The 21,727-nt window shown below is 39.6% G+C and overlaps 1 protein-coding gene across 1 annotated transcript in view; it reads left to right on the top strand.

Annotated features, from left to right (window-relative positions):
* Positions 1-7,505, top strand: part of FAM241A (family with sequence similarity 241 member A) — a 30,269-nt gene extending 22,764 nt beyond the window's left edge. The window contains exon 2 of the mRNA XM_032769729.2: positions 3,600-7,505. Within this exon, the coding sequence (XP_032625620.1) occupies positions 3,600-3,845 (246 nt within the window). The 3' untranslated portion in view covers positions 3,846-7,505. The remainder of the gene's footprint in view (positions 1-3,599) is intronic.
* Positions 7,506-21,727: the final 14,222 nt, after the last annotated feature.

The raw sequence follows: 21,727 nt of genomic DNA, 5'->3' as shown, positions 1-21,727 counted from the left end.
TCAATCGTGAATAAGGGTCTAAAACAGTGACAGATAACCTAAGTGTTTGAAAGTTCATTTTAGAACAAAGATAATATACACTCACTAACTCTGCATTCCTACAAACATTGACAATTTACATAACTTTATGCTGCTTAGTATTCTAGTTAAATTCAATGGGATTACTTGGGAATAAATTTAAGCTTCATGTAGTGATGTTTCTTTAGCAGTCTGAAGTATCGTAACCAATTGTTGGAGTTTTATGTTAACAGTAGTCCAACTGTAGCTCCACTGGTAAAGAAAGTACTTGGCAAGAACGTGAAATGATTATGCAGCATTAGTGAACAAAAATGTGCCATCTATATTTTATGGCTGGTAATCTGTTTTCAGTTTTACTTGTTTTTTGATACCCTGTTGAAGCAGAAATTGCTCATCTCAGAAGTCTTTGAAGCACATTTTCAAATTTTAATTTTAACTCCAATCAGTACAGAGACTAGTTTAGAAATATGTTGAATTATTGAGGAGAGTCCTATATTATTTCTCTTAGATTTTTTTCAGTCCAACGAAAAGATTAACATACTAACTGCTTTAGCAGCTTTCCTCTAGATTAAGAATCTCATTTTGAAAGTTACTGTAATATCTGTGGCAGATTATAAAGTATCAGAAAAATGGGTGACATTTATTCTGCCATACTAAAGATACCATACAATGAAGGCCTTTGTTCTAGTTTTAATGTGCTTCAGTATCTATTTTACCTTAGAGATTCAGGAACAAAAAATTGTTTGTATCAATGCTTAAGAAGTGGGGAATGAAGTAAATGCCTCTCATTTTTTAAAATTTTCTAGAAGAGACTTTTTAAATTTTGTAATATGGGCTATTACAGAATAATAGACTATTGTATTTATTCATTGTTCTGATATAATAAAATGTATGTGATTTTGCTGGCTTCAACTTTTCAGAGTAAAATAATATGAGAAAGGCAAGGACTCCAGGCTTTCCCAGCAATGGCCTGGGACTAATTCATGTGATGATTAAAATGTATAAGACATGTAAGACAAAAGTAAAACTCCAGGCAGTCCTCAACTAAGTTTGATATGTGCCTCTCACTCAAAAATATGACAGTACTCAATAGTGTTAATCTATGTTACGGGGAAGAATTCACATCAGTAAATTCAGGGATGAACTATTTAGTGTTGTTTCCTCCAAGCTATCAAAATTTGTTCTGTCCTCCTTGTGGAGACTGAAGATAGTTCAGAACTGTTGGCCTGATCAGGTGATGGCTCATTTAGGGATCTTGCTAAAGATTTTGCCTTTGTCCAAGAGGCCAACTGAGCATGGTGTAGCGTGGATCTTGGCTGCTATCCTCCTGTATCAGGGAGTGCAAGTATCACACAAGTCATTCCATTGGTGTTGGACAAACCCCATGGGATGTGGCCCTACCTTATTCTGCGCTGGGCAGCTGTCCAAGACCTGTGTTGGGATAGAGGATGCTGTTTTCCTGGAAGGTGTAGGAGTTACTCCTACAGGCACTCCCAGAAGCATTCTGTCTGCATCAGCATTGCACATGGAAAGTATCTCCAGCCACGTGTGTGGTGTCGTTCCATGCATGCTCACTGTGGTCCCTGGAACTGCAATATAGACCTTAACAGCAAGCCTCTGAGTGTGAATGACAGAGTCAGATCAGTTTTTTGCACTTTTTCCCCCTACATATCCTTCCCTCAATAAATATAGTAGCTGGCATATTAGTGTGACATCTGTCTTTTAGGCAATTCCCTCTGTTACACAAGAGGACAGAAGGGGACAAGAACAGACTCTCAATGTGGCAAGCATCCTTCCTATGGAATCTTAAGGGTTGTACACAAAAGAGATTCAGGCTTAAACATTCCACAATCAGATCCTGCACTCCTGAAGTTACTGGGAGATTTAATATCGATTTCATTGGGAGCAGGATTGGACCCAAAGTGCCAACGGGTGTGGTTTTTGTGTCCCTTGAAAAGCAGACCCATGTATGAGAAATTAGGTGAGGAGAAAAAAGGAGGGTGGCTTTTAATAAGTTTGTCCAGTTAGCGGAGTTCCAGTCTTAAGCAACAGTCTGCCTACTGTGTAGTAGAGCCTGCGTAGTAACTACACAAAATGTTTAACCACTGGGTATGTTTTCCCTGCCTGTCTCTTTCTGAGATAAAGTCTAGAAGCTCAAAACAAATAATTTTGTGAACTGGCAAGTAGGAAAAATTAATTTTACACACACGAACCTGTAGAACCGCAATGGACTGTTACAAATGTTTGGTCACTCTTCATTACTGTTCCTACTTTTGCTACAACACTCCTGCAACCAAGCTTTCGTTCCATATGAAGGTTCTACATGTGACCTAATATCTAGTTTGGGAAAAGCATAGACTGTTGGATTCTCTTTGTTGTTGTTGTCATGAATACAGTGCTTTATACTAATGGGAATTCAGCATTTTAAAATGATAGGTTATCAGATTCTGTAATGGGGACCGGATCCCACTATCAGTTACTCAGGTAGTCTCCATCAGGAAGCCCATTACTATCTGCTGTAACCACAGGAAATAGAAGGATTTCTACCCTTAGATATAATTGAAGCTGCAGTTAGAAATCAGCTTTTGAATATAAATCCAGACTTGACACAGTACTCCCTCTTCCAGAAACTTTGCTGTATGATGAACACTTAGTAACTATAATTAGGGTTTACAACCAGCCTGTTGTTGGAAATATTGATTTGTTGACTAAAATATTGATGAGTAGCTTCTTTTATGTTGTGATTGCCTTTTCTAATGCTTCCATTAGGAGCATGTGCCTGAGCTACTTTATCATCTTGAAAGTGTGCTCATTGAACATGAAATTCACCCCTCTTCACTCAAATCCCAAGTATTTAGGTTTTGCGCAATTAATTTCATGGAGCTGTCCCAGCTCTGCAGCTGCTGTTCTAATCCATGTAATAGAATGGTGACTTCTGGCCCTCTGTGGCTCTTCTACAATGGTGTTTGTACCACTGGATCGGCATAAGTGAAGATCCAGTTGCCCCCCTCCAATCTGTCCCATTTGGAGTTAGTGTGGAGCCCCCTTTAATGGTGCAAAGGTTCCCTGGTACCACTGCTCCAACTGTGATTTTCCTAAACCCCTTGCTGCTTACCCCTACCTCCAGAAATACTGGAAGGTTTCCACAACTTCTTGTACCATGTCTTCACACTAGGATGAATTTCAGCTTTCCCTGTTGCTAGCCTCGCCCTTTGTCTTCCCTGGCCATCTTTCAGTAATACAGATCCCTTCAGTTTCTTTGTCTTGTGCAAAATACGTAATGGTTTGTAATCTGCTCGTAGAGGTTATTCATGTAGGTTCAGTGGTTCTAAAGTCTTACTGGCAATGACTTTTCAATGAATCCACTGTATTCATTATTGACTATGTTAAAATATGTGACTCATATCAGGTACTGAATTTAATGAGTTCCTTTTTACATATACTTTTGATTTTTTTTTCTAATTCTTGAAAGTAAAAACAGATGAGATGTTTGTAAATTGCAAGATACAGTAATAATAGTATCATATATATCTATATTATATATGTCCAAACGATTTCCTGATTTTGTTTTCTATCTGCAGGTCCAGCAAGAACAAAGAAATCACACTGTAGAGCCTGTTATAGATGACTATAAAAAGATGGGGACTCTCTTTGGTGAACTAAACAAAAGGCTTATCAGCATAGGCTTCACGAGGATGTACTTTGGAGAAAGGATTGTGGAACCTGTAATAATCATATTCTTCTGGGTTATGCTTTGGTTCCTTGGCTTACAAGCTCTTGGACTTGTTGCTGTTCTGTGCCTTGTCATTATTTACGTGCAACAATAGAGTATGGTGAATGGCCTGTTGGATAACATATTACAACCATATCTCCTTTCAATGGATTTATGTGTTTAAGCAAAGAACACCGGCATATTAAAAGCTGCAGTTTTCCAAATCATGCTACACATTACATTTGTGAGGTTTCTACATTCAGACTAAAATTACATACGTATTTTAAAGGAAGTCAACAGTCCTAGCACATCTCCAAAGGGAATGAAAAGGTATGCTCCTAATAATGGTACTGTCCAAAGTAACTTACTCTTTTGACGGGCTTGTCAGCACAGTAGGTTAGTACACGGCAAGCCAGGGTGTGAATCTACTGCACACTGGCCTGTCAAATGCTAACTCAGTGTGGACAAGCCCTGAGTGAGGGTATGTGAGCCATTGCAACCTTGAGGGCTCAGTCCTAGATTGTCTTTTTATTAAATGTGGTATAAAAACACCTCCATCCGAATGGGGTCAGCCTCTCTTCTGTGGTGTGGCTGATATTTTGAAATGACGCTTGTGTAGTGGAAATTCCTCTCTTTGTTTTGAAGAGTACACATAACCATGAGATTTATGTTCTGTTATCTTTACATTGTTCTCCTGTAAGCTTTTTGAAATCTGGACCCATAAATCTGTTAACTAAATAAAAGTGTTCCTCCACTGGCTTGCACGTGTGTGCGCACACATTCGTTTGTTACTGTAATGCCAGGCCTGCATTGGAAAAGGGTTGTCAGTCTAGCTATACCGACATAAATGTATCAGCAAATCCTCCTCTGGTAGGCTTAGCTTATACTGGCAAAAAAGTACTGTTGCCAATATAATTGTATCTACTCTTAAGACTTTTGCCAATATATAATTGTCAGAAAAAAAAATCACACCCCTAACTGACTTTGCTGTGCTGGGAATGTTTCTAGTGTAGACTAGGCCTCGGTCTACTTACGTGTGCTTGGCTGTGGCCATTAATGCCTCTTTTTAAAATCAAAACAGTTCTCTTCGAGGAAATAATTTGAGGACTTTGCAAATAAATATAAATCCCCACCCCTGCAAATACTATTCCAGCTAATGTGCTTGAATACTGACCACAGCCCCTCTACACCTCATATGCGGGAGGGTTGTATTACTAGTATTAAATGTGGATCTATCAACTTTGATTATGATTCTGATTTACTGCAGTCTGGGCCCAATCCTCGCTTAGATGCAAGCTTTGCTTGTGAAAGCACAGCAGATGCAGGCCCTAATGTAAGATATGAGCAATTACATAAGTAAGATAAGTATGTATAGATTTCAACTGCAGTCTTACTCAGGAATTTTTGGTGTTTGATTTGGAAATATACCATCTTAGGGTTTCATGTTATAAGCTGAAATATCAGAGAATAAGATATTGTATAGAGTTTTAAAATAAATCTATAAAATCCACTTTGATAATGTAGGATCCAATCCTGAGAAGTGCTGAACAGAGGAAAGACCAGAGAAAATCTTCACTAAATAGGCTAACAATTTAGCACCTCTCAAAACTGTATTTATTTTAAATACAGAATTGACCCTATTGTATGCATTTTTTCATTTCCGTTTGTTTAAATAAAGCAGTTTACAGTTTAAGATGTAAGCATTTGAAATGCTACTTTCCTTTTGTTTTTGCAAACATTTTTGGATTGACAAACCTTAACCTTGTGTAGTTTTTAGTTATTTACAAATTGTAGGCTTCATCCAAAGTCCTTTGAACTCAATGAAAACAATCCCTATTGCCCCAATCCTTAAGTTAACTAGGTCTTTAGGATGATTCTTATGTCCACATGGAGTCGTGTTGGATTCTATGGCCTGCACACATTGATCCAGTTGCAGGGCCTATGGAGCCATTCCTTGTAAACTTTTACAGCCATTGAAATCAATTACTATTTGTGGTTTTAAGCAGTAAGGCCCCAATCCTACAACACTTTATGCATATGTTTACCTCTATAAGTAGCCGCACTGCATTAATGACACTGTTTGCGTGTAGGAAGTTAAGCTCAACTGTAAGTGTGTGTCGACTGGGCCCAGGTTAAAAAAGGTATCAGTCTGTACATGAGTAAAATAAGTATACTGAGGACATGGGAATACTGTACATCATAAAATATTCATAGATATGCTTTACTCAAACATTGCTGGAAATCTGGATTTCCAAAAGCTAAGCATGAATACAATTTGAATTTAATGGCAGCAGCTCTCGACCCACAAGTGCCTAAGGATAAATATTTAAAAATTCTTTTAAAAATAATGTAATATACATAGTATGTTTGTGTATTGTTTATGTATAGTTGTGGTTTTGTCTGTGTATCTGTATGTGTATATATGAGCTGTATTACAAAATGTGCTTATTTTTTACACATCATGCCTTTTTCCTTCCATACAAGTTATTATTCCGGACATTTCATCCAAACTCTTTTGCCTCGTAGGGAAAAGGTCAATGTCTTGTAGGATAGTCCCTGTTGCTGAGACTCTGTGCACACAGACTATGTGTTGTGATGCAGAATACACTGATTTCCTGACATGAAAGGAAACTTTCCATTGTTTTGGAACTTAAGGCATAGCTGGCCAAAGGTGAGGCTGCTTGGTCACAGGTACAGAAATGAAGTAGGGAAGACAATGTAGTTACCTGCATATAATTTGTTGTCTGTGCATGTTAATGATCACAAAGAACATGCATATAATCATCCCAGCAGCTCTCCTTCCCACACACCATGCAACACACATTCATAAAAGGTGGTTCTTTACACTTGATTTTAGTTCAAAGGAGTGTCAGCTGTGTCTGTCCTCTTTTGAAGAAGACTATATCCTGCCCTACAAGTCTTTCATATCTGCATTTTTATGACCCTAAAAAAAACAAACAAGCCCCCACGTAAAAGTATTTATACAGGATTGTCTGCCTTTAATATCTATATGTTACAGCAGTTCCCTGCCCTGTTTTTGTGTGTTTTTGTTTTGTTGTTTTTTTTATTTTTGAGAGTGAACTGGGGAAGACGTTCGATTATATTGAAAATGGTTTTAAATGAGCAACATAACGGAACAAAGATGTGTATCAAAAGAAAATGTATTGTAAAATTGTGTCAGATTGTGAAGAAAATGTATGAGCAGCCTTTGCATTGCTTCTTCCCCCCACCCCACCCCCAAACTACAGTTTGAAGTCACTGGGAGTTTTGGACTTGCAAAGAATGCAGAATAGAGTCCCTACTCCAGAAATAAAGGGTGAATATAAATTTTGTTTGGATACAAGGAGTATAGTCTCATGCTGAAAATCATTAACTTTAATACAAGCGACTGTCAGTCTCTCTCTCCAGTTCTAATTACATGTGTCTATGTATGTTTGTATACAATGATTGTATAAAAGAATTACATCACCCAAATTGACATTAAATAATGAAATATGTAATCCTTATTGGTTTTTGGGGCAGATAAGATTTCTGTAGAACTATTACTATGTCTCCAAAAGAGCCTTCAGATGCATAACTGTTTGAATTACTATGTACAGTAAGGAAACGGCACATATAGCAAAGCTGGTGGAACCTCATTTGTAGTGAAAATTGACACATTGAAACTGTCCATAAGGGGGAAAATGTTGTTTCCTGGAGATATTTGTGTGAAATAAGTCTTACTGAAAGCACTTTGTTACTCTTTCTAATAAAATGTATTCTGTCCTCACATGAATTTATTGTTTTTCCCCTCTGTGGTGTTCTCTCTTACATTTGGAAGCAGCAAACTGATTAATAAAATGTATCTGATATGTCTTGATAATCCACTGATTTCAGCTGAATTTAAAATTATTGTAAATCAGCTATGGAAGAGTACACAGGTGCTCATCAGTGGACTGTAGCAGCTGTTGGTAACTGCATACAGCATCACATAACTATATATCAAAGAATATAAACTGTCTCATTCCAAAAACCTGTGTAATCTTGTTACAGCATTAGTGTCTGGAGGGTTTTCTGATTAAGAGTGCAACCTGTGGAGGAACTAGATTTGGTCAGTAGCATGAGAGATACTTAATAAGCCCATAATTTGTAGATCTCTAAGTAGACATTTTTGTTTAACACTCATTGTGAATGATACACAGCCCAAGATGTATCAAAGTGGATCCACTTCAAACAGTTCGTTCTCTCTCATTTCTCATTCCTCAACCCAGAAGTTGTTTCATTTCAGGCTATTCCAAAAAACGCACATCTCTACCAGTGGTTCTCAACCAGGGGCTATGTATAGCCGCTGAGTAGGCAGAGATTTTACAGGGGATACAGCAACTCACCCTAGATATTTACCTAGTTTACAAAAGGCTACATAAAAAGTACTAGTGAAGTCAGTACAAACTAAAATTTCATATACACGCCTTGTTTATACTGCTCTATATACTATACATTGAAATGTAAGTGCAATATTTACATTCCAATTGATCTATTTTATATGGTTCAAATGAGAAAGTCAGCAATTTTTCAGTAATAGTGGGCTGTGACACTTTGGTATTTCTGTCTGATTTTGTAAGCAAATAATTTTTAAGCAAGGTGAAACTTGGGGGATACACAAGAAAAACCAGACTCCTGAAAGGGGTACAGTAGTCTGGAAAGGTTGACAACACTGGTTTACACCACACGCAACGCCAGAACTGATAAGGCAACATAGGGATCGATCTGCTTTAGAACAATTGTGTAGGAGGTCTTGGGGCCTAGTTCTGCAAACTTACATGAATAGTCTTGAAGTATATGGGACTGCTCGCATGAGTAATAGGTTGCAGGATCAGGGCCACAGTCATTTTCCAGTAAAATTCCTTGCAATGTGAGGATTCTACTAATTTCCCAAGCATTGTGGTTAACATCGCTGTATAAGTATTTTTAGTCCTATGTACTATGTGCCGTTAAGATTAATTTCGTTTTTGTTTTATATTCTATAGCTTATCTATTCAATGTGTACCTAAATTCTATTCTTAGAAAGCTCTAACTTTCTTATAATAGGGACAGAATAGTTTCAAAGGGGGGGGCTTAGAAATACTCTAATCAGTCTGGTTATTTCTAATGCACTTATATATTTGATGTCTATTGTAAGGTAATAAAGGTGGAAGAGGTTCATGTTTCACCACAATACACTGAAAATCGAACCCTTCCTTTCTGTCCCAGTGATGAAAACACTTGTTCACATGCTGCTAATTTCCCATTTTGATTACTGCAACTTCTCTCTTACCTGGCCTCCTTGACTCCCCTTTGGACAGTCTCTCCAGAGCTTATGTTCCTCACTCTTCTATCAGGTCATATCACTAGCGCCCTCTTGCTTACCACACCAGTTTTAAACTTCCTATTTCCCTGCACAAGTCTGTCTCCGCCTACCTCTTGGATCTCATTTGTTAGCTCCTTTGCTCCATCAACAATGACAGCCTGATCACCAGCTTCTTTTCTTCACCTGTTCCCAACTTTGTGTCTTCTCCATGCTACTTCATATACATACAACAACCTGATGCAAGTTCCACAGACGCTAATTTTACTGTTTCCATTATCTTCTCTGCTCTACCTTTGTACCAGAGAGGCATATAGAAGAGAGGCCTTCTTACAAAAAGAACTGAAGTCCTCATTTCTTAGTGTGTTTATCTTCTCTGTGTCTGCCTTCTAGGGTGCAAACTCCATGGGGCAGGAACTGTATTTATTTGTGTCTTGGACAACCCTGATCACATTTTTGGTGCTTAGCAAATTAATGCTGTCAGCTGCAGTGTTTAAAAATGTTTTATCATCAAGTGCTTGCAAAATATTTTCTCAGAGTGAAGAAAGTGAAAGAATAGAATCATCTGTCCAAGGGAAAGTTGTTTTAGAAGGTTAAAATATTTTGGGTCAATGGGAGAGAATACCTTTCTGGTGCAGTTGCTGACCTATGTCCAGCTGCAGATGAATTAGCTGCTTTCCAATCCACCACCAGCTACCAAAGCTAATGCGAAGAAAGGATAATCTCAACCTATAAGACTCAAGGAATCGATGAGGTCTGTTTTAGCAAGATGCTGATGGCAGCTTAGAGTGGAGGAGCATGGAAGACAGAGGATGGCCTCTCCACTGTCCAGGAATATGGCTTTAAAGGGAGATAGAGGGAGAATTAATACAGGACTGAATGCAGGATCTAAGATTTGTTATATCCATTAATCTTGTATTTTGCTTTCTATCCTGGATGTGAGAACAACCCGGTGGTGTTATTGCTAGTCTTTGCTTCCCAGTTTGTGCCCACAACAATCACTATTTGCAAGAAATTTGTGTGTCTGCCTTTCTAACCTGTCTTGCTGTGTCCTCTGTCAAGGTACTTTTAAATATACCCATTACTGTGTATCTAGTTTAAAGCATTAACAGTGATTGAGATAACCTCCCAAACCTCATTTTTAGGAGCTGGAGGTATCATTTGTGCAAGGAGCCAAGTTCATCACTGGGAAACTGCTGTTGGCTTCCCAGCAAGGGAGGGAACGGATTATTTCAGTATGACTGTAGCAGTTTGGGCTTCATAGAGGATTTCTGAGAGTACTATGGAGAAGAGCATGTTGAATACATACTGGTATACCAGGACAGGAGGTGGACATCAGCCTTCCTAAATTCATTTACAAAGACTACCTGCTTGGGATAATTATTTCTGCTTTTTAGTAAATCTGTATCCTTTTTCTCACAACAAAACCCAGCTTGTCTCAAAACAACACAGCCCTGCCTCCCTCGAGTACTTGCAACAAAGAAAAATATAATGGGTAACAGTTTCAAAAAAAATGTTAGGAGCCAAAGTCCCGTTTTCAAAAGAGACAAGCACTCAGGAATCAGGGCTTAGCTACACGAACATTTAGTCTGTGGCGACCAGAGGTATGGATCTAACCTACACTAGCCTGCCACGGTCTAATTGTCCATCCTGCTGGCTCACGCTGACAGCTTGTTAATGCATGAATGGTTAACATGTGCCAGCAGGGTCCACACAGACAGACTGGGGGAAGCTAATGTGAGGTAGATTCATGCCTCAGTTTGCCACAAACTAAATGTTTATGTAGATAAGCCCTTTGTCTCGCTGACTTTCTGTGAGACTCGAGCTCCCACGGGCCCAAGTTACTTTTGAAAATGGAACTTTAAGCTCCTAAATCACTTACATTTTTGAAAATTTTATCCAAGTGAAGCTAAATTAACGGATTCATCTCTCTTTAAAAATCTATACAATCTTGATCTAAAAGAACACTACTTCCTCCTCCAAATTACTAATTCTCAAAGAGTGGGAAAATATAAGCAGTGTTTAAGGACCACTGGTGCAGGTTACAGTAAAGCATTCTGGCATATCTATCTTAATGCTATCTTATGTCACACACTAAAACGAGTTCTCCAACGTTTCCTTTATAGTCACTTTGTGTATTCATGCATCTTGTAAAAGACCTCGCTAGAGCTGACATCAGCCAAGTACTTGCTTTCCTCAGGCATTTCAGCCCTTTAAGCTCAGGACTCTATGTCCCTCCTCCCCAGCTGATCTTATTTTGTCTGTAGGCAGCTGATCTCCACAAAATGGCCCTGCTTTTCCCTAAAGAGAGTGGAAATATAGTTCTAGCAAACTGCATTCTTTTCCTGGTCTTAATAGGATTAGTAAAAGCATATGATAACATTTTTCAGTAAGAATAAACCTTTCTCTGCCCTAAAGCTTGAACTTATTTCAATAAATATCTTCTACAATTACACTGTTGCTGGAAAAAAGATTTAACAGCCTTGATTCTATTACCTATCTCTGATTTCTAGCCCTCTATTTACTTATGCTAAGTGGTGCTGTTCAGTGTCACCCAACGTAATTAAATATTATTCTAAGTTGGTTGTTAATCATAATTCAGAAATGCAAAAAGGAAACTGGCTCTATTGCATTTTCAGTGAAGCATTACCTAATGCCTCATGCTTGATTGATTCTTATTCCAGTTATTCAAAAAGCAAACACAAGTTACTGCTAACTGACTGACCCCTTTGTTATCTTAACCTTTAAATTGCTCCCTTATTTTTCCTATGTTGTGCAGTAGCCATCACCATTCAGTCCACTCTACACTTGTAATATCTACTGTCTTGGGGAATTCAATTCCCATATAGGGGCTGGATTTGTCATGGTTATAGCACAGTTGAATAAGGCAGCGGAGGCAGGATTGTTTCATAATTTAAGTGTTTCTAAACTGTGCTTCAGCATTGGACTTTATCATTTTTCTGTCCTGTCTACAATGCAAACTTTAGGCAGGTTTTACCTGTCTTGCATGAATTCTGTGTTATAAGCACGTGGTGGTTAGGGTAACCAGGACCTTAAAACAATAAGAACTTATTTGTGTATTGATTGCCATCTGCAGTTTCCCGTAAGACTGAGCAATGTATCATAATGGCTTTTTTTTTTCAGGAATCAGCAGCAAATAAGCTACAAAATACTTTCAGGTGAAAGTAATCCTTCGCTAATCATTACACTCTGCTGCTCTATTCTTAAATACTTTCAGGAAAATTAATTCTCTGTTATTAGAACCTTCATTTAGATGTCAGTGTTGGTAATATTGTATCTTTAGTGCTAAATACACAGGCAGGATGATACTTTCTCTGAAAGCTGCTTTAATGCCTCATCGCATTTCCCAATATTCTCTGGGAATACAGACTGTGGAGGAAAATCACTTCAGTTCTCCTTCAACAGAAGTCAATCACTTTCACCACCAGCTTCTGATAGTGCTCATTATGTTCTCTGTAAAAGCCCCAGATTTCTCAAGGGGAAACTCAGAAAGCATTCCACTTAGAATCAGGTCTGTGTATGTATAGTTATATACTCTGTGTATTTTATGTACTTTATTACTACTATTTAAAAACTATTTTTTGAAAACATTAGTATTTGTTTGAGTTCATCCCCTGCTGCTTATTTCCCATGTACAGTCATAGGACCACATTCATCCCTGGTAGAACTCCTCAGAGGCCTATAGCGTTTTCTGCTGAGAATGAATTTGGCTCATAGTGCCTGATTCTGTAGCTGCTACTCAGGCAAAACTCCCAGGGTCAAATTCAACCCTTAGTGGAAATAGCATAATTCTATCTATTGCCTTTATTGGAGCTGCTGATAGTTAAACCTAACAGAATCTGGCCTTGTCCTTGAGTAAGAATTTAGCCTGATTAAGAACCGCAGAGTTAGGCCCAGGACTCTTGTTTGTTACATTTATGACCCTCTCTGCAGCAACCAGTTGTGCAGTCACACACACAGCCGTATGATTTTAGACTGCCACAGGAGCTGATAAGAAACCAGGGTCTTAATGGAAAAATTTGTAAAGCATTAGTCATTAAGTATTGGCATTCAGAGTTGGAAATTTCCACTCTCGCCTCACTTGACACAGCTTATGCTTTTATTACCATATTCCTGGTATTTTGTGTTCACAGGGGACAGGTTTGAGACGTGCTGACGTTTGCTCTCTGAGTAATGTGCACCTGGCTCCAAAGCAGCCCTGGAGGCATGGGCATTCTAGGGTGGGCAGAGCAGAAGCCGGGCGAGGGTAGACCAGCAGAAGGAAAGGGTGTGGCTGGGACAGGCTATTCTGTACCCCTGCAAAGACCCGCGGGGCGCCCCGTGATTGGGTCCAGGGAGCGAATTATTGCTGCTCTCAGGGTTGCCCTAGTCTGTGCCAAAGGCCACACCAGCCTGCAGCCTCCATGACCTTGAATAGGAGACACAAACTGCACTCCTGTCCCTCTGCTGGTGCCTACACGGGAATGATTGTGGCTTTATATTGGATGTTACTGGGACTATAAAACTTCTGGCTGGTGGTTTAGGATAAATCCTTTTGCCAAGTGCATATTTTCATGAATTAAAATAGAATGACCTTTAACTCGAAGCAAGGAAAGGTTATGTAAAAACTTTTTCCTTTAAGGCTTTTTAAAGGACTTTTGAAGGCTTTAAAATCATTTTAGTTTCTCAGCTAAGGGAGTTACATTTAAAGTTTAAATTTTAAACCATTCATTTAAAACAAAACATAGAGAATCCTAAAATAATCCTATACCCCCAATAAAATCCTGAAGTGTCCATACATCTGAAATTTGTCTGTAGAGCCTCTAAAGCTACACAGCTACAGGCTTCTACGTCTTACAAAATGACAGAAGATAAGGGCAAATAATTGCATTTATGGGGTTCCCAAGTCTGTATCCATCCCAGGTGTAGAAGCATAGACTCTGTACCCAGTTGATGGCAAACAGGCTCATGGGATTCATCCTGCCTTTGCAATTTTTAAATGGGCCCTGTGGCACAAAGTTAATATTTCATTGCTGGACTCTGAAAAGCATCTCAACTCAGAGAGAAAAGATGGGGTACATTGGACTGAAGAGGTACATGAATACACATAAAGGGTATGGAAGGAAGATGGTGTCTCCCTATTCTGGAGCCCCACCCCACCTTCGCTCAACAATTTTACACCCCACCTTGAGCTCTGCAGATTCCTGTTGAGGTCTGTTATTAGTATTAGTCATGTACAACATGGGATAATTCAGCTCACTGCACAGTAGACATGTCCAGCCTTCTGAGCCCTGAGTGCCCCAGAGGGTCACATAGAATTTATTCTGGACACATTTCAGTGTTGAAATCCCCCCCAAAAAATTGTTTTTTTAATTGCTGAGCTGCTCTAAGATAATTTGAAGTGTCATATTTAATTTCTTCTGTCATTAGATTTGTTTTAATGCATCTATTCATATATACTTTTGAGTGTCTTTTATATTAATTTTTAGTACTTATACAGTGTCTTCTATTTAAAATATATGATCTTAGAATATGTGAATTAACTACTTGAATACCAAATTGTCTCCCAAAACATTTGAAATATCAAATGAAATGGAAATTCTGATTTTCACTTATCTTTATTTAGCAATTACTTTCCTAGCTTGACTCAACATCCATGTCACCTCGGTTGGAGACTGTGTGAGGTGCAGCTCAGGTTTCATTGTCCTGTGATGTCATGTTTTTTGTCCTTTAAAGAATGCCAAAGTCAACCTGCAAGAAGAGGAAAGCCAAGACCTGATATTCCTAAAGTAAAAAAAGAAAAAAATCTTGAACAGTAAAAAACTAAACTTGAAGGTTCTCTCTTGTCATAAAGAAGCACTAAGCACAACTCTGTTTTTTTCATTTTGATTATGCAGTTCATCTTGAAGATACTGTGTAAAGATCTGGATGAAGTTTTAGTAATAACTTCAGTGACTTAGATGTAGAATGTCAGATAGCTAAGTGGAGGATTCATGGCTTACTATTTTAAAGAGTGCAAAAACCACTTCACTGCTGTGGTTGTAATCTCAACCTGAGGAAGGACACGAGCAGTGGAAATGTCTTTGATTTTTTGCCCTCTCAGGCTTCTGTAAAAAGTCTTCATCTATTTTTTTTTTTTGTCTTTTCCATTCTGGTATTGTTGTGTATATGCTTAAGTGCTCTGGGGCTTATTGTATCCTCATAAAACAAAAATCAAGTTGCCATATGTTCCGTTTCTTCAGGAAGCAAAATGTAAATCAAAAGCTTTATAGCTCATCTGGCTGCTCAAAATGACTGCAATGGTACCTTGGATGCACTGGGCTCACTGATGGTATGGAACAGTTGTGAGGCATGGCATGGAAACTATATAACAGTCAAAGATTGTTTCATTAACCCCATGACTTTTTGGCCAAACACAGGTATTCACATAGGCTGTGTTCAGCTTCCAGCTTTTCACTGACAGCATTGCTGGCTCCAGTCCCATGATGACATTGGCTCCACTAATAATACAGGTACCTATATAACTCCTCCAGTAAGGTTCGCATGGCACATAGGTCTGATCAGAGAAGAATTAACTCATATTTTTAATCCTGTAACATATGCTGGAATTTGAAGGCAACATGTCCCACAAAGCTGCTGTTCCCCCACTGCTTTCACCATCCACACCTCTCGTAGTTCACATACTACCCAAGATAATGTACAGTTGCCATAGCAGGCCTGTTGGTGCTTCCCAGTGGGGATATAATTGCATTTGCCCTCTGTGTGCTCTGCTTCTTTTCCCGACGTGATTTTAGCCCAATTTTCCTATGTTCGTTGCATAAGCATAAGGGTTGACAGTGTAAGTACAAATAACTAGGCTTAAATAGCAAAATAAAACTGACATAGCAGGAAATTGAAATGTTCTGGCTAATACGCTGGTGTCTGGTCTCCGCTGTGCACATTAAGGACTGGAATTGGAGCCATAGTTCAGTTTCCTGATGATGTCATGTTGTGGTTTTGAACATAGCTGTATGTATTTAGTCCCTTGAAACCATCAGGTCAAGAGTTCCTGCCATTAGCACGACTGTAAACTGCATTAGAGCATCCCACTGGAAAAATCAAAACTCCTGCTGGCTAATGGTTAATAATGTTTCAAGGGTACTCTGCTCTCTGCCATGCATCCTGATCATTATCTTTGTATACTTATTCCTGCTTCAATAACTTTATCAGCTGAGGTGTGTAAAATTCTCTCTCTACAATTTACAGATTTATAATATTGTTATTACTGCTGTGACTAGCTATTACTGCTGTGACTAGAAAATGAATTGTAGTACTTTTATCATGGACACAAACTATGGTTAAAGCTTAGCAGTGCCCCCCACCCCGAGGCTCACTTGCTGATTTTTGTTTCCATGGGCTCTCAAACTGACTTAAAGAAATCAAGGTCACTGTGTTAATGGAAATGTTGACACCTTAGCTCTCAGTTCTGAATGTCTCCTATTTGCCCATCAAGGTGTAAAATGTAATACCATTTGTGTGAAATATCTTGTAAGTTCATGTAGGATCTTACTTCTTGCCTCATATGTGTTCCATTTCACAGAACTGAAAATAGTATGTCTGCTTTTGCATCTGTGCATCACATTTCCTAGTTTTTCATGCAAAATTCTTAGCCCCAGTTGAAAATTTGGGCCTCCACACACCTCCTTTAATACACCTTCTCATCTCAAAGCATCTTTACAGACACAGGGAGAAGTACAGCACCACCATTCATTCCTGTCCATGGCTTATTCCTCCATTAAGTCCAGCCTGATCATGTCCCTACATGTGATGTCCTGATAACTAGTCCGTAGTCAGTCTCTAGGTCTGACTGACCTTGGTTGCATTTCCATTACTGTCTTTAGCATCCTATCATCTATTTGTCTTCTACAGTGTCCCCACCATCATAATATTTTCCATTGCAGTCAATCCCATACCCTGACTTCACATCAAACTCTTTCTAACTTTTTTTAAAAAACTCATTCCACTTTACACTTGCTATCATCCAAAGAACTCTCCTCTCTACTGCTGCCAGCCTTCTGATGTTTCATTTAATATATCTGCTTCCAAACCATAGAGCAGGGATTGGCAACCTTTGGCACGCGGCCTGTCAGGGAAATCCGCTGGCGGGCCGGGTCGGTTTATTTACCTGCAGCGTCCACAGGTTCAGCCAATCGCAGCTCCCTCTGGCCATGGTTTGCCATTCCAGACCAATGGGGGCTGCGGGAAGCGGCAGCCAGCACATCCCTTGGTCAACCAAAAACCAGACTGACCATATTATTAACAGTAAGAGGCATAGAAGGTCGCTGTTGGATGTTAGAGTCTATAGGAGTGCCGAGTGTAGCAGCTATCATGAGCTAGTAATGGGAAAGATTAACTAAAAAGTAAAAGAAAAAGATGGGTGCAACTGGAGCCAGATTTGATTGTCATAAGTTAAAGGCTAGCTCTCTGAGGGAGGTATACAAGAATGATGCTTCAAGGGTGTTTCAGTCCATTAATTTGCAATGAAAAAGAAATCTCACTACAGACTGGATTGGTACTGTTCAAGGAAGCAATACAAAATATGGTGGAGGAAGTTATTAGAAACCATAAGCAAACAAGGAAAAGCTAGACAAGTAATTAAACAAGAACATTACAGGAAAAGTGTAAACAATCCAAGACTGCTGGAAAGATTGAAGAAATGAAAGTGTTGCAGAAAGCAATGAAGAAATCACAAAGATTGCACAAGCAAAAGGTCTGGAAAGATGAAGTTCAAGAGCTAGAGGAAGGGTCAAGAAAAAAAATTAAAACAATGTACCCAAAGGTTAAGTTATATGGAAACACAGTCAGACCAGCAATACAAGCAGTAAAAGAGACTACCACAGAACTGACAACAAATACTAAAGAGGTGCTGGAAGTATGGAAGCAGCATTTTGACCAGGTGTTGAGCCCTGCCATTCAGCCAGATGCAAGCAGTCTAGACATGCTAGATGAACAGTGCAAGGCAAAATGGTTATCAGCACTGAACTACCATCAGAAAAAGAAATAGAAAGAGCAGTGAAGTGCTTACAAATGGGAAAGCTACAGGAATAGACAATATAATAGTTGAGCTACTAAAATGTGGTGGAACAAGTGCTGTCAAATATTAAAGAAAAATATATAAAGTATGAGAGCAAGAGGAGGTACCAGATGAGTAGCTAAAGGCAATAGTTGTACCAATTCCAAAGAGAGGAGATCCTGTCAATCCAAATAATTGTAGCAGTATAAGCTTATTATCAGTACTGGGAAAAATCATTATGAAAGGAATTGTCAACAGATTAAGGCAAGTTTTAGAGGAAATGGTAAACAAGGAATAGTATGGCTTCAGACAAGGACAAAATTGCATTGATCAGATATTTGCTCTTTGACAAGTGATGGGGAGAAAAGTCAGAATCACAGGACTGGAAGGGACCCTAAGGGGTCATCTAGTTCAGTCCCCGGCACTCATGGCAGGACTAAGTATTATCTAGACCATGTCTCACAGGTATTTGTCTAACCTCCTTAAAAATCTCCAACGGTGGAGATCCCACAACCTCCCTAGGCAATTTATTCCAGTGCTTAACTACCTGTCTTCCCCATCTTCCATGACTTTTTGAAGATAATTACTATTGGCCCAGATGTGTCCTCAGTCAGCTTCTTGAGTATTCTAGGATGTATTTCATCTGGCCCTGCTAACTTGAAGACATCTAACTTGTCCAAGTAATTTTTTACTTGTTCTTTCCCTATTTTAGCTTCTGATCCTACCTCATTTTCACTGGCATTCACTATGTTCGACATCCAATCGCTACTTTCGGTAGAAACTGCTTTTTGGTGAAAACTGAAACAAAAAGGGCATTTAGCACTTCTGCCATTTCCACATTTTCTATTATTGTTCCTCCCATACACATACATTGAGTGAAGGACCTAGCCTGTCCTTGGTCTTCCTCTTGCTTCTAATGTATTTGTAGAATGTTGTCTTCTTACGTCTCTAGCTAGTTTAATCTCATTTTGTGCCTCAACCTTTCCAATTTTGTCCCTACAGAATAGTATTATTGTTTTATATTCATCTTGTGTAATTTGACCTTGTTTCCACTTCTTATAAGGCTCTTTTTTGAGTTTCAGATCATTGAAGATCTCCTTGTTAAGCCAGGGTAGTCTCTTTCCATACTTCCTGTCTTTCCTAAGCAGTGGGATAGTTTGCTCTTGTGCCCTTAATAATGTCTCTTTGAAAAATTGCCAACTCTCTTGAACTGTTTTTCCCCTTAGACTTGCTTCCCATGGAATCTTATCTACCAACTCCATGAGTGTGCTAAAGTCTGCCTTCTTGTAATCCATTATCTTTATTGTGTTGTTTCCTTCCTTCCATTTCTTAGAATCATGAACTCTACCACTTCATGATCATTTTCATCCAAGCTGCTTGCCACTTGCAAATTCTGGACCATTTCCTCCCTATTTGTCAAAATCAAATCTAGAACAGCCTCTTCCCTAATAGCTTTCTCTACCTTCTGAAATTTAAAAAAAAAATGGTCTCTAATACAATCCAACAGATGTCCAGGTAGTTGAAGTCACCCATAAGCCCCAAGTCTTTTGCTTTGGATGATTTCATTAGTTGTTTAAAAAAAAGCTTCATTCTGGTTAGGTGGTCTGTAGTAGAATCCTACCATGATATCCTTACCCAGAGACTTTCAACAAGTCTGTCTCCCATTTCCATCTCAAGCTCAGTCTAAATGTATACATTTATATATATATGGCAATACCTCTTCCCCCTTTCCTCCTCCCTGTCCTTCCTGAGCAAGCTGTACCACTCTATACCAATATTCCAGTCATGTATACTATCCCACTAAGTCTCTCTGATGCTAACTATGTTGTAGTTGTGTTTATTAACTAGCATTTCTAATTCTTCCTGTTTATTCCCCATACTTCTTGCATTAGCATACAGATATCTAAGATACTGATTTGATGTCCCCTTATGTTCTTTCTTATCTCTCCCTTATCCCTACTGTAATGGCCCATGTTCCCCCCTGTCATAAACAGTTAAGGGTTAATGTCTCTTTTACCTGTAAAGGGTTAAGAAGCTCAGTAAACCTGGCTGACACCTGACCAGAGGACCAATAGGGGGACAAGATACTTTCAAATCTTGGTGGAGGGAAGTCTTTGTTTGTGCTCTTTGTTTTGGTGGTTGTTCGCTCTTGGGACTAAGAGGGACCAGACGTCAATCCAGGCTCTCCAAATCTTTCTGAATCAGTCTCTCATGTTTCAAACTTGTAAGTAATAGCCAGGCAAGGCGTGTTAGTCTTATTTTTGTTTTCTCAACTTGTAAATGTTCCTTTTTTGCTGAGAGGATTTTAACTCTGTTTGCTGTAACTTTGAACCTAAGGCTAGAGGGGGTTCCTCTGGGCTATATGAATCTGATTACCCTGTAAAGTATTTTCCATCCTGATTTTACAGAGATGATTTTTACTTTTCTTTCTTTAATTAAAAGCTTTCTTTTTAAGAACCTGATTGATTTTTCCTTGTTTTAAGATCCAAGGGGATTGGATCTGGACTCACCAGGGATTGGTGGGGGGAAGGAGGAGGGGATGGTTAATTCTTCCTTGTTTTAAGATCCAAGGAGTTTGGATCTGTGTTCACCAGGGAATTGGTGAAGTCCCTCAAGGCAACCCAGGGAGGGGAAAGTTTTTGGGGGGAAAGAGAGTGCTTCAGACACTGGAATTCTGGATGGTGGCAGTGTACCAGATCTAAGCTAGTAATTAAGCTTAGAAGTGTCCATGCAGGTCCTCACATCTGTACCCTAAAGTTCAGAGTGGGGAAGGAACCTTGACACCCCCAGATTCTGATTGGAATTAAATGATGGGGATTAAATATATTTGCTGTTCTCACTGACTTCACAAGGGCATCTGATTCAGCCTGGAAGGAAGCATTATGGAAAGTAGTAAAATTATATGGTGTCTGTACCTATTGGGTTCCAGGAAGTGGGCACCCACTCCTACCTTAAAAGGTTTAAATGAGCCCTGGGAGAGGGCTGCTACTAGGAAAAGCAGCAAGCCTCGGCTGATTGGGGAACCAGCCACAGATGTGGCCACGCCCCAATCAGGGCCCAGCTGGCCCTTATAAGAGGGCAGTGGGCCAGGAGCACATAGACACTCTCTCTCTAGATGTGGAGAGGGATGGGCCTGGCTGCTAGGAGCTAAGCAGGGTACTGAGACTGGAGCAGGGCTGGGGGAAGATCAGAGGAGTTGGGGAGCTCTGGCCTAGAAAACCCCAAGGCTGCAGGCCTTCTTAAAGGCCAAAGAAAGGTAATGGGATTGCAGAGGGTAGCCTAAGTGCAGGCAGAGGCAGCAGGTCCAAACCCTCCTTGCTGATGATGAATGACATTTACACTGCAGTCTGCCCCAGTGAATGGGGCTAGATTGAGACTGGCAGTAGCCATAGTCTGCAGTGAGGGTGGGGGTTTCCTGGGGAGGGGAGACCCAGATCTGTAGGGGTACTGCCAGGGGGCAGCACCCTGGCCTGAAAGGGGCACCGGGGTCCAGAAGGGACTCAGGCCCAGTGGGAAGCAGTACACCAGCCTGCAGAGGGCTCTCTAGGGGCTGGAAACGCTAATTCCCTGGCTGACCAGCAGGATGCACCGCACCAGTGAGTCATCACCCTGTGACAGAGTC

The sequence above is a fragment of the Chelonoidis abingdonii genome, chromosome 5 (assembly GCF_003597395.2).
Source record: "Chelonoidis abingdonii isolate Lonesome George chromosome 5, CheloAbing_2.0, whole genome shotgun sequence".
Taxonomy (NCBI): domain Eukaryota; kingdom Metazoa; phylum Chordata; order Testudines; family Testudinidae; genus Chelonoidis; species Chelonoidis abingdonii.
Note: the sequence above shows the minus strand (reverse complement) of the source record. Positions and strands in the feature narration are given on the sequence as shown.